General features: G+C 43.5%; 1 protein-coding gene across 3 annotated transcripts in view; it reads left to right on the forward strand.

Moving 5' to 3' along the window:
• Positions 1–5,557: 5,557 nt before the first annotated feature.
• The window catches only part of POLR3B (RNA polymerase III subunit B), a 98,010-nt gene continuing 91,370 nt past the window's right edge, over positions 5,558–12,197 (forward strand). The window contains exons 1-4 of one of the 3 annotated variants that reach the window (XM_087814876.1): positions 5,558–5,753; positions 7,651–7,683; positions 10,518–10,574; positions 10,659–10,723. In XM_087814876.1, coding sequence (XP_087671002.1) covers positions 5,682–5,753; positions 7,651–7,683; positions 10,518–10,574; positions 10,659–10,723 — 227 coding nt within the window. In that variant the 5' untranslated portion in view covers positions 5,558–5,681. The remainder of the gene's footprint in view (positions 5,754–7,650; positions 7,684–10,517; positions 10,575–10,658; positions 10,724–12,197) is intronic. The other 2 variants (XM_087814874.1, XM_087814875.1) reach the window with 2 other exon arrangements.

The raw sequence follows: 12,197 nt of genomic DNA on the forward strand, positions 1-12,197 counted from the left end.
GAGAAGTGTGTTGAGGGGATTCGGAAGCGCCAGTATAAGCAGTAGAGAATTCTGGGCCCGATTGGCCAAGTGTGCCATGGGCATGGGGAGTGTCACCGCTTGTGCAACGTTTTTATTCTCACTTGACCCCCTTCTTGAAACTAAAGTTAAGCCTGTTCTACCTCTGAGGATGTTAAGTTGCAAAATTTTCCAATCCTTTTGTGAAAGTAGCATGGGGCTGAGAGTCACAAGATCTGAGTTTGAATTCACTTTTACTAGATAATAGCTGTATGAACACAAGCCAGTCTTCCATCTCCCTGAAACTCCCAAACAGAAAGCTTCCTACCCTACACCTGCCTACCCTACCTACTACCTGCCTACCTCACAGAGATATTGTGAGAATCAAGGGAAATAATGTACTTGAAACTGTCTCCAAATCCTAAAGCACAATGCAGCCAGAGTGCATTATAATAACTAATTTATCAGTCCTAAATCTCTTTCAAGCTTCAGGAGGTTTTAGTATTGTGAGATGCGATGATTAAGTACTTACGTACACAAGAACAAAAATTGTCATATCTCATCAGAACCATGGTTCATTAAGCCTGATATTGTCATTGGCAGAGAAACTCAAGGGTATGTAGAAGGCTGCAAATATTGTCCTTGATGTCAGCTTCAAAGGGTAGTGACAAACCCCGACATGTTCTGATTTCCTTTAGTGATCAATCATGACTTTGTTGTTCATGATTTAATCTAACCCTTTAGAAAGCATGTTTGTATTATCAACGTGTTCCCTCTTGTTCTCCGTTTTTGAAGTGAAGCTTTTTCTCATTTCTAAGCTTACTATGTTAGCCTCTTTCCGATTTCAAAGGAAGGGACACAGGGACTTAGTATAAGGCTTTATGAAAAAGAACGGAAACCCAGGAATCTGTTCCAACAGCTCACTGGCAGACTCGGTGGAGAACATGAATATAATTTCCCCCCCCCTTCAGAATATAATAAAATAACAGTTACCAAGCACTTAGCAGACGGCAAGGACTACCCTAAACACTCATATAACTGCACAACAGGCCGTGAGGAGAGGAAGAGGGAGAGGGAGGCTCAGAGAGGCTAAGGAAGTTGTCCAAGGTCACAGAGCTGGTTAGTGTATTTGAACCCAAAGAGTTGAACCCTGGAATGTGTGTTCTTTTTTTTTTTTAATGTATTTGTATTGATTTCAGAGAGAGGAAGGGAGAGGGAGAGAGAGAGAAACATCAGCGATGAGTCATTGATCGGCTGCCTCCCACACGCCCCCGACTGGGGATCAAGCCCGCAACCCGGGCCTGTGCCCTGACCGGGAATCGAATCTCAATCTCCTGGATCATAGTTCTATGCTCAACCCTTGAGCCACACCAGCTGGGCAGGACTGTGTGCTCGTAAGTATTTGCTACATTGATTTTCTTCAGTCATCAATGGAAAATTTATTCCTTGCCCTGTTGCTACTAAATGCTGACTTGGTATTTCCTCCTCTGCTTTTGTTTTCTGCGGCTGCCCTCTCTTTTGGTTCGTCTTAATTAAAAACGTCCCAGGTGACAGAATGTGATTGGGACAGCCCCTCTCCCACTGTCCCTCACTGGGTAGGGGGCCTCATGACAAGCCACCTCGGCTCCCTTATATGGCGTCTTTGGCAGATTCCCGGCCCTGTTGCTTTTGGCGGGATGATAGTGTCCCAGAGCAAGGCCTGTGGGTATGGCGGGCAGCGGGCGGTTCCTGGACCGCTCGGTCTCACTCGAAATGCAGAATGTTCTCCGATTGCAGTAGAGGCTTCCGATCGTGTCCCCCTTACCTTGCTGACTGTGAGATGACAGACTTCAAGGGCTCCCCCTTTGCCCTTGCCTTTCACACTGAAGAGCCCTTATTTTGCCTCCAACATTGTTCTGGCCTCTAGTTCTAGCATGAATTTATCCAGCTATAGAAATCAAGTCCATACATATTTTTTCCCAGCCCGAATGCACAGGGGCTTTGAAGAAGGGATAATCTTTCTCTTTCGTTTCTAGTGTCTTCATGTTGAAGCCTCTCATCAGGTCTAACTTGAACGTGACATAAAGGCCACGAATGGTTCAGCCCCAGTGGATTTCTTCTGGTGTCACCCACAAACCCTTCCCGTGACAGCCCTGCGGGAGAGCCACACTCAGTCGCCAGGATGCGGCATTACGTCATGAGAAGCCCTCGTGCCATTGCTCAGGCCGTTGCTCTCTGCTTGGAATGTCTGCCACCACCCTCCTTTCGGTGCAGCATTATGATAGCATGGTTGAAAGCAGGGGCTCTGCTGTCAAATAATTATGATTTAAAATCCCAGCTCTGCTTGGCAAATTTCTTAGCCCCTGTGAGCCTTAGTCCCCTCACCTGTCAAGTGGGGATAAGCCTACCTATCCCTCGGGGGCTCATCATTAAGTCAGAGTCACATAAGTGGGATTCCAATACCTGGCAGGGGGAACACTCGGGAGACGGATGCTCTGGCTAATGTCCCCAGCCCAGCTTGGACATGTCCGCTTTCCGCTTCCCTTAATTCTCCTTTAACCGACGGCCCTGTTCTTCCCCCAAGGGACTGGTCACTGTCTCACCTGGCTGCCCAGACACTGCACACATAAGGGATGGCACAGTGCGAGGTATCAGCCATTCCCGCCCTGCATTTCCCTTTCCCGAATTGCCAGCCCTCTATTCAAACCACCACTTTTTTTTGTACCAATACCTCAGGGGAAGATGTGTCCACAGAAGGCAGAGAAATCAGGAGACGGTGCCTGGCTGTTTGGTTTCTGATTTGTTTGGTTTCTCCCCTTAGGAGGTCAGAGAGGAGTCATGGATTTCACTGATGTCATCTGGGGTGAAAATGCCGACACCTTGGGAGCCAGGCAGATGGAACAAAGGGCTGTGGCAGTTGTGGCCTAGGGGCTAACACCGCCCAGAATCAGCCAGCTATTGGCATGTAGGACACTGGGACTGTGGCTACCAATTCTTCCTCTTTTCTTTTTCCTTTAAATCCTCACCAAGGATATTTTACCCGTTGCTTTTCAGAGAGAGTGGAAGAGAGGGAGGGAGGCAGGGAGGGAGGCACGTCGACCGGTTGCCTCCTGCAAGCACCCCAACCTGGGCCGAGCCTGCAACCAAGGTACGTACCCTTGGCTGGAGTCGAACCCAGGACCCTTCAGGCCACAAACTGACTGATACTCTAACCACCGAGCAAAGCAGCCAGGGCCACACCCTCCTCCTTTCAAGAGAAACTAAAAAAAAAAATTAGGATTTTTAAAAATGTAAAATTTAATATTGAATTTATCATCACTTTGTTGCATGTTTTTCTTTCAAATTGCCTTTTCCATACACATTTATTCAGAAACAACCAGTGGGTGAGAGCATGGGAATACAGAGACAGACGAGACCGCCCTGCTCCTGAAGCCCCTAGGCTGGAGGAGAGCAGCACAGGAGCACAGAACACGGGATCGAGCGACACATCTTACGTTAGAGAGTGACTGTCAAAGTGTCATCACCTGGGAAACTTATTGGAAATACAAGTTCACAGGCCCGGGACCAAACCTACCGAGTCAGAAAGCTGAGGCTGTCTTACAAGCTCTCCGGGTGCTTCAGGCTGAAGTGGGAGAACCACTTTCACAGCAGGAAGCCAAGAGAAAGCCAATACATCTGGGCCAACCATGACATCTCTACTATCAAAAAATCACTTCACGCCTGACTGGCGTGGCTCAGCGGTTGAGCATCAACCTAGAATCCAGGAGATCGAGGTTCGATTCCCGGTCAGGGCACATGCCCGGGTTGTGGGCTCTATCCCCGGTGGGGGGCGTGCAGGAGGCAGCCGATCAGTGACTCTCTCATCATTGATGTTTCTCTCTCTCTCTCCCTCACCCTTCCTCTCTCTGAAATCAATAAAGGCATATTTAAAAAAAAAAGAACGAGTGCTCTAGAAAATGCTAATTTAAAAAAAAAAAATCACTTCACAGTCCCTTCCAGAGTAGATTCTAAGTAGGTTGCTCTCCGCTAATTCACAAGGATGATACAAAATTGTATCTGTCTCTAAGTGAGCTGTAAGATCCTCAAGAGCAGGAGTGATTCTTCTTTCCTTTCTTTTCTTACTTTCAGACATCAGCACAATACTTAGAAGATACAGGCATTAAAATTTACTTGAAGTAGCTAATTCAGAAATTAAACGAACCTGGTACAAGGCCTGCACATTCATGAGAAAATAGCAAATGCATATTTAATAAATTTTTGTTATTTACTGCAGTAAAACATACATAAAATTTACTATTTTGATAATTTTAAGTGTACAGTTCAGTGGCTGTAAGTATATTCACACGGTTGTGCAACCATCACCGTCACCCACAACAGGAACGTTTGTATCTTCCTAAAATGACACTCCTCACCCATGAAACAACTGTTGCTATCGTTTGCTTTGTATTTCCCAGTGGGATTTCTTTTCCTGCTGACTTGCATGAGTTCATTTTAAATTGTCTTTTGTCAACTTGTGTTTTTAAAAAACTCTATTCACGGTGATTTTTAAAAATCTGTTCAGAAAATTTAAAATTTTTCATGGAATCATGAAATGATGATTAGAATTATATTACTAAATCTATGAATATTTCCCTTTTCAGTTCCTGACTCTGTTGCCATCCTTGAAGGCCCGCATCACCAGAATGTTATGAATATATTCACTTGCATTTTCTTCTAAAGTTTTGTTAACAGTTAAATATTTCATCTATTTAGGACTTACTTCCCCCCCCCCCCAAAGGGCTAATCAGCTGTTCCAACATCATTTATTAGATAAGCCATCTTCCCTCTACTGATTTAAATATATATTTTAAAAATTGATTTTAGAGAGTAAGAGACAGGGAGGAACTTAAATTAGACCCAGCTGCCTCCTGGGGACCCCTACAGGGGATCAAGCCCGAAACCCCGGTATGTGCCCTGACCTGGAGTTGAACCGGTGGCCTCCCAGTGCATGGGATGGTGTTCAACCAGCTGAGCCACACCGGCCAGGGCTCCCCTAGTGATTTAAATTGTCACCTTGTCACACTGAATTTCCCCATGTACTGCTATTTATTCTTGGACCTTACCTCCAGTCCTTTTAGAATGTAACACTGTCTTAATTACTGTCCTGTTGTGCTCTACCCTCAAGTGAGTTAATATTTCCTCACTTTATGGTCATTTCAATAGTTGTATAATAGTCTATCACGTCCAGGCACCATGTGTTTTCAACCAGTCCCCTCTCCTACTACCAGGCATTTGGTAAATTTCCTATTTTTTCATTCTATACAACGTGTCGTTTTGGATTGAATTACAAAATGGCTCAAGTTGCGTAGATTGCCCGTTTGCCCTTCTCTCTGAATTATTTTCAGAATTACAACCAAAATGCTCTTTGGGTCTCAATTACAGGATAACTGGGAATGAATCTGTCTTCTGGGGTTTAGGGTGATCGGGCGAGGCCTCCGAGCGACACTAGGGGGCGCAGGTTCCCAGCTTTGCCTCAGCCACATCCGGGTTAACCGCGGGTTCAGGCCGCGAGCAGGCGGAACCTTTCTGTCGCGTCTTCAACCAACCTGCGCGGCGGGGACCGTTTAGGACACGCGCATCGCTCCCTGCGGATGCCGCAGTTAGCTTGAGGCGGCGAAGGCTGGCGTGTGGGGCTCCCGTTCGCTTCTTCCTTCGTCGTGAGCAGCATGGACGTCCTTGCGGAGGAATTTGGCAACCTGACCCCGGAGCAGCTGGCCGCGCCAATACCGACTGTAGAGGTGAAGGCCGGGGACGCGGGGAACGGAAGGGGCCGGGGGGGGCGGGGGGGCGTCCCCAGGGGGCGGTACCCCGAGAGCTCCGGCCGCGGAGCGGTCCTTAGCTTCTGCGCATGCTCAGAACTTCGCGCATGCTCATTCCTCCGCACGGGAGTCTCTTTCCCGAGCCGCGTCCGCGCGCGGCTGTGAGGCCGCTGCTCTCCGCTGCTGCGGGGACCGAGCTCTCGGGTTGGGTCTTTCCCAGCCTTCGTGGGCGTGTGGAAGATGGGTCCTCGCGCCCACCTTTGGGGGCCACACTCCATCTTAGCGGGCTTATCGAGGACCCTGAGGCCCAGGGAGTTTCGGCCCCCTTTAGTGAGGTCCCCCGGCTGGCGGTGGTAGTCACACCAAATCGTGTCAGTGCCAGGCTAGTAATCGTCCCTTCCCACCTGGAATTCAAGTTCGGACTGTAGGAGTATTTGAAACACCCCGAGCATTTACTCGGAATTTCGCCTCGGTGTTCTCTGGGGGGGGGGGGGGGGGAAGGGGGGAGCCCCATAGCTTTCCATAGATGATCAGGAGCTAAGGATAACTGCTCTGCGGTGAGCAGCTGCCTGATGAAGGTCAGCTGTTGACATAATTTTACTTTCTGGAAAGGCACAGATTATTATAACCTCTCCGGGCCTTCTCCGTCCGCACTCCTGAGGCAGCCCCGTCCATTGCGTGGCTGTGATTCCCACCCGTTCGCTGCCCTCCCTAATTCGGACCTCCAGGCCACGCTCTCTCCCCCAGTTCCAGGCTCCTATCCGCTGTCTGGTGGATATCTTGCACTTGGCGTGCCCCCAGCCAGACTCCTGATCGCCCTCCACACTTTAAAGCTGCTCCCCTTGGTAGCATCCCCGCTGCCTCATCTCCACAGGTGGCCACCCTGAGGCATCGGCCTCGACTCCGCTTTCTCTCAGAGCCTCTGTCTAACCTGCTGTCAAGTCCTGTTCGCTGGAACTTCACATCGAGTCTCCCAGGTAGCAGTTTCTTGCCACCTGTACTGTTGAGCCTGGCGTATTGTGATAAACTCCTAAAGGATCTCCCCGCTTCTAACCTTGTCTGTCCTCAACCCGAAGCTCAACCCGTTATTTTAAGCGATCCAGTTAAAATGAGTCCCATCATCGTGTGACTCGTGTTCAAAACCTTCCGATGCTTCTCATGTCAGAGTGAAAGTCAGTAGTTTTATGGTTGCTGCAAGGTTTAATGCCATTCCTATGCCCTTTTTCAGAAACAGCGCATGTTTACTTTAGACTCAGTTCTACCCATTTGTTAGATGTCCCACTAGCAGATTCGAGGCCGTTCACGAAAAGAGGCTTATCATGGTGGGCTACTTACAACCTCAGCAAAGAATAAATAACAGGCCTAAGAACACAAGCGGTGTGGCATTTTGCAGCTGTTTAATGTGGAAGGTGAGCACTGTGTGTGTCGTCCTGCTGCTGCCCTGAGATGAGCTCTCACCGTGCACTGGTTGACAGAAAATGGGAGCAAGGAAGAACTCCAGGGACCCCTCGTGCTTCCCCACCAGACTCTCTGAAATTTACTTTCCCTTTCTCAAACTGGCAAACCCGCATACTCAGGAATAAATGAGAATAAAATAAAGTGCTTGGAATCTTGAGTCATCAACAGGAAATTAAATTAGATTCTATTTAAGAAATCTGTGGTGTATGTATACATATATTTGTACGCACGTACGCATATGCATTCCTCTGTGATTTCTATAAAAGTGGTTACTACGTAAAACTTGTTCTTTTAGAAAATTTATTTTCTTTCACTTACTGGGATAAAGTGTGTCGTTTTTTTTTTGTACATTAAAATAACATAAAAATATTGTGATTGCCAGCACATATCCTGACACTCTTATTGTTTTGATTCACAGGAAAAATGGAGGCTGCTTCCAGCATTTTTAAAGGTAATGAACACTTAGCGATAATTATTTTTCTGATGAAAAGTCAGGAAATAAGCCTTTTTTGACTATGTACAACTGTGTACATTGCTAGGTTTGGGAAATACAAGGAATTATAGGGCAGCATCCAAGGTGCTAGTTGGAGTGACAGAGATAGGAAGTAGTATACATTGTAGCCTGGCAGATGAAGAATACACGCCAAGGCGCTGTTGGCAAAAGGTGGTCAGAGAGGGTCTCTCTCCCACATGAGATGTGATATAAACTGTACCTTAGGAGGAAAGGATTTAACTCTGCTGGAAGGATACAGAGGATATGGCTTTAGAGAGGTGCTCAACAGGAGCCATCACCGAGTCTAGGAAGCAGTGGCCCACCTGGTTGGATGGAATGGACGAGTGGATAGTCAGAAACTGCTGAATACAGACTGGTGAAGGGCTTCCATTCATTTTTAAAGAGCTTATGCTAAGAAGCAGAGGTTCCATAATAAGACACTACTTGACACCCACTAGGATACTGTAGTCGGAGAGAAGGAGAAGTGTTGAGGATGTGGAGAAATTGGAACCCTCATGCTCTACTAGTGGGAAAGTAAATTTTGCAGCCACTTTGGATAACAGCCTGGTGTTCCCTCAAATGCTTAAACATAGGGTTACCAAATGACCCAGCAATTCTACTCATAGGTATTTATTCAAGAGAAGTGAAAACATATGTCCATGCAAAAACTTGTACACAGATGTTCATAGTGGCATTATTTATAAAAACCTCAGAGTGGAAATAACCCCAATGTAAACTGAGGAATGGATAAATAAAATATAGTATAGTCATACATTGGAATATTATTTGGCAATAAAAATAAATCAAGTGCTGGTACAGACTACAACATGGATAAATCTTGAAAACATGCTAAATGAAAAAATGAGTAGAGTTTTGTCTGACTTAGTTCTGTGTTATAGGCAGAGGGAAGAGTACTGGGAGATGATGCCAGGGAAGCTATCAGGGCTGATCAGATTTCTGATCAGATTTGAAAGCCATTTTAAAGATTTTGGCTTTTTTTTTCCTAACAGCAATAGGAAGCTATTGAAGAATCTGTAAGTAGAGAAGTGACCAGAATGAAATAAACTGGTAATATGGTTAAGAAAAATTTTTTTATTATAAAAATTTTTAAAGGAACTATATATACATAAGTAGAAGAGAAGGGGCAGTATTTATGATTCAAAAAAGAGGATACAGCCCTGGCCCATGTGGCTCAGTTGGTTGAGTGTTGTCCCTTGTACCTAGAGGTCACTGGTTCAATTCCTGGCCAGGGCACATAATCCCCAGTAGGGAGTGTGCAGGAGGCAGTTGATCAATGTTTCATTGATGTTTCTTGCTCACTCTTTCTCCCTCTCCCTTAAAATTGGAATTCTCCTTTACTCAGACCACCTTTAAATATATTTGTCTAAGAACAAAAGTGTAAAGATTTTAATACACATCTGAAGTCTGCTGGTGCTGTTGGCCCACTGAATCAAGACTCAGATTGTTAGGCTGGGAAGACACCAGTGAAGAGGGACAAATGTAAATCCCTGTAATTAGTTTTGCATGAGTACCAAATAGGCTGTGCATGACTTAATAGCATTTTTTTGGTGAAGATTAAAATTACCTTTTGAGTTTTAGCCAGTAATGTGGCCTTGTTTCTTTAATAGCAGTGGTATAATAATCAGGATGAGGGAGGTTATAGATCTTTGTACACTGATTAGACTGTCAAGAATGTCGTCAGTGAGTTCAGGGTACCCTTGTTAAGGAGGAACATTGGCAAATTGAACCACATCCGGGCGCAGCCCATAGGCTGCTGAATGGAAGGCATGCATATAAGAAATAGTTGAAGGGGCTGTTCAGCCTGGAAGTGAGAGCATGAAAGAGAGATGTGATAACTAAATGGATTGCCCTAGAACAGTCATTTTCTGCAAAGAGACTATTAAGTCCAAGGGGTGGAAACTTGAGGAAGGTATGCCTCAGATCATTAGAAGGTTGAATTTTACCCCTAATAATCAGGACTGCTTCAAAAAAGGATGGTGGTTTTGTAAGCCAGTGAGATTCCCAGTAAGAAAAATTAAAGAAAAGTTCTGCGATCATCTCTTTGTCAGGGAAGTTCTAGAAGTGTTGAACTAATTGTGTTTGAAGATTAATGTAAAGAAAACGAACACAGTCCATTCATAATCTTAAAATTTTAGAATCTGTTTATTATTTTGTTGTTTTCCATAGTAGCACATAGCACTATCTGTGTAGTTGTTACCAATTTCTGAGATGGAAAGGAAGTCACTGCTAGCTGGTATCAGATCTTAGGTTCCCTGAGTTTCACCCTGCTTTCAGTTTCAAATACAGGTATTTTCTTAATAGAGATTCTTACTTCCCCCCTCATTCTTCTATGAAGTGATATGAAAGACCAGGTTGGATGTGTGGAAATCATAAAGCTGCCCAGATAGGAGAAAGACAAAAAAGGCATTGTTTGAGGGTTGAAGAGATGATATCATGCTCGATTGCTATATTTTTTTGAAAATTCAATGTATGCAGAGAAAGAAAATTCTGCCTTATTTATTAGCTTATAGGGAGTCATTAGGTATATTCAAATACTCATCTTGAATTCCCAAAGTCAGGTTGCTTCTCAAGGAGGGAAATCTGAGGATATTCTAGTAAGGTGGAGGGTAAATGGAATAGACACAGAAATGCAAAGTTTTACTAAACAAAATTTATGGGTTTTTTCCCTCACTGGTTTTGAGGAAAATTTGATGGTCACCTATGATTAGAGTATTATAAAATTAGCTAACCTACTTTTGTTGCTAATCTACTGTTTCCCCTTTTCTGTTTAGGTGAAAGGCCTTGTAAAACAGCATATAGATTCATTCAACTATTTTATTAATGTAGAGGTAAGCATCAGATCTTAGAACTAGACGTAGCTAAGAATTAATTGGAAGCTAGAGTCTTTCCTAATGCTATTTTTTCCTCTGCAGATAAAGAAGATCATGAAAGCCAATGAAAAGGTTACAAGCGATGCTGACCCCATGTGGTACTTAAAGTAAGGAATCAACTACTCTTAGTTGCTCTTTTGATTATATCTAACATTTTGAAAAGTGAATGTAGTTGCTATCAAAACTCTTTTTAATCTGTTTAATAAGTTAATTATCAAGTGTTCAATTTTTAATTGGTAACCTATAACGTGTAGCATTATGATTAAGAAGTTACTAAAACTATTAGAGTTTTTAATATTTTAAAAACGATTTTACACTTAAATAAAAATTACAAAAATAGTACAGTGTTACCATTTTATCTTCACCCAGGTTCTGCCAGTACTAACATCTTACATTACTATAGCACAATTAGCAAAACCAGGAAATTAGCATTGATACAGTACTATCAACAAATCTACAGGTCTTATCTAAAGTTTTCCCACTAATGTCCTTTTTCTGGTCCAGGATTCAATTCAAGACCCCACAGTATGTTTAATTATCATGTCCCCTCACTCTCCTCTAGTCTGTGATAGTTCCTTAAACTTTCTTGGTCTTTCATGACCTTCACACTTTTGAGGAATTCTGGTCAGTTGTTTTGTAGAAGGTTCTTCGGTTTGGGTTTAGATGATGTTTATTCATGATTAGTTTGGGTTATGCATTTTCGGCAAGAATACCACAGAAGTGACATTTTGTTCTGTTCCTACTGCAACATTTCAGGGAGTACAGATATTTATATATTTTATTATTGGTGATTTTAACTTTGTTCATTTGATTAAGGTGATATCTTCTAGGTTTCTCCACTCTCAAGTTACTAGTTTTCCTTTTGTAATTAATAAGTATCTTATGGGGAGATTTTTTGAGACTATGCAAATACCTTATTCATCATATCTTACCCATTAATTTTAACATATGTTGGTGGTTTTTACCCGTAACAGTTAATGCTATGGTGTTTACCTAATGGTCTCTGTTTCCATCATCCCTCCTACATTAGTACTGGAATTTACTGTATGGAATATCGTTTTCTTTCCCTCATTTATTTATCTGTAATTTTATTTATGTCAGTATAAACACATGGATATTTATTTTATCCTATGGATCATAATCTAGTACTATCATTTTATTGCTAAAATTGTCTCAGTTTTGGCCATTAGAGATTCTTCAAGTTGGCTCCTGTGTCCTTTCTACATGCCCCTGTTAATTTTTGAGTACCATAAGATGTGGTTCATCTTCTGTTTTCCCTGTCTCAGCCCAGAATTAACCATTTACACAAGGAGCCCTGTTTCCTTTTACTGGAGAATAGTATTTAGAAACAAAGATACGGATACTAAAGCCTCAGTAGACAGAGCTAGGAAATATATGTATGTATTTATTGCACACACACACACACATCCATGATTCTATACCTTATCCATTCTTGTGTATATTATCAACCGTGCATACTGTACCTCCAATTCTAATCCAACTGTATGGGACACATTCTAACCTTCTGTCCTTTCTTATTTGTAAGTTCTGTGCCTGACAGTGAGAAATCTGACTTTCATT

The sequence above is a fragment of the Miniopterus natalensis genome, chromosome 2 (assembly GCF_054644295.1).
Source record: "Miniopterus natalensis isolate mMinNat1 chromosome 2, mMinNat1.hap1, whole genome shotgun sequence".
Lineage (NCBI taxonomy): Eukaryota > Metazoa > Chordata > Mammalia > Chiroptera > Miniopteridae > Miniopterus > Miniopterus natalensis.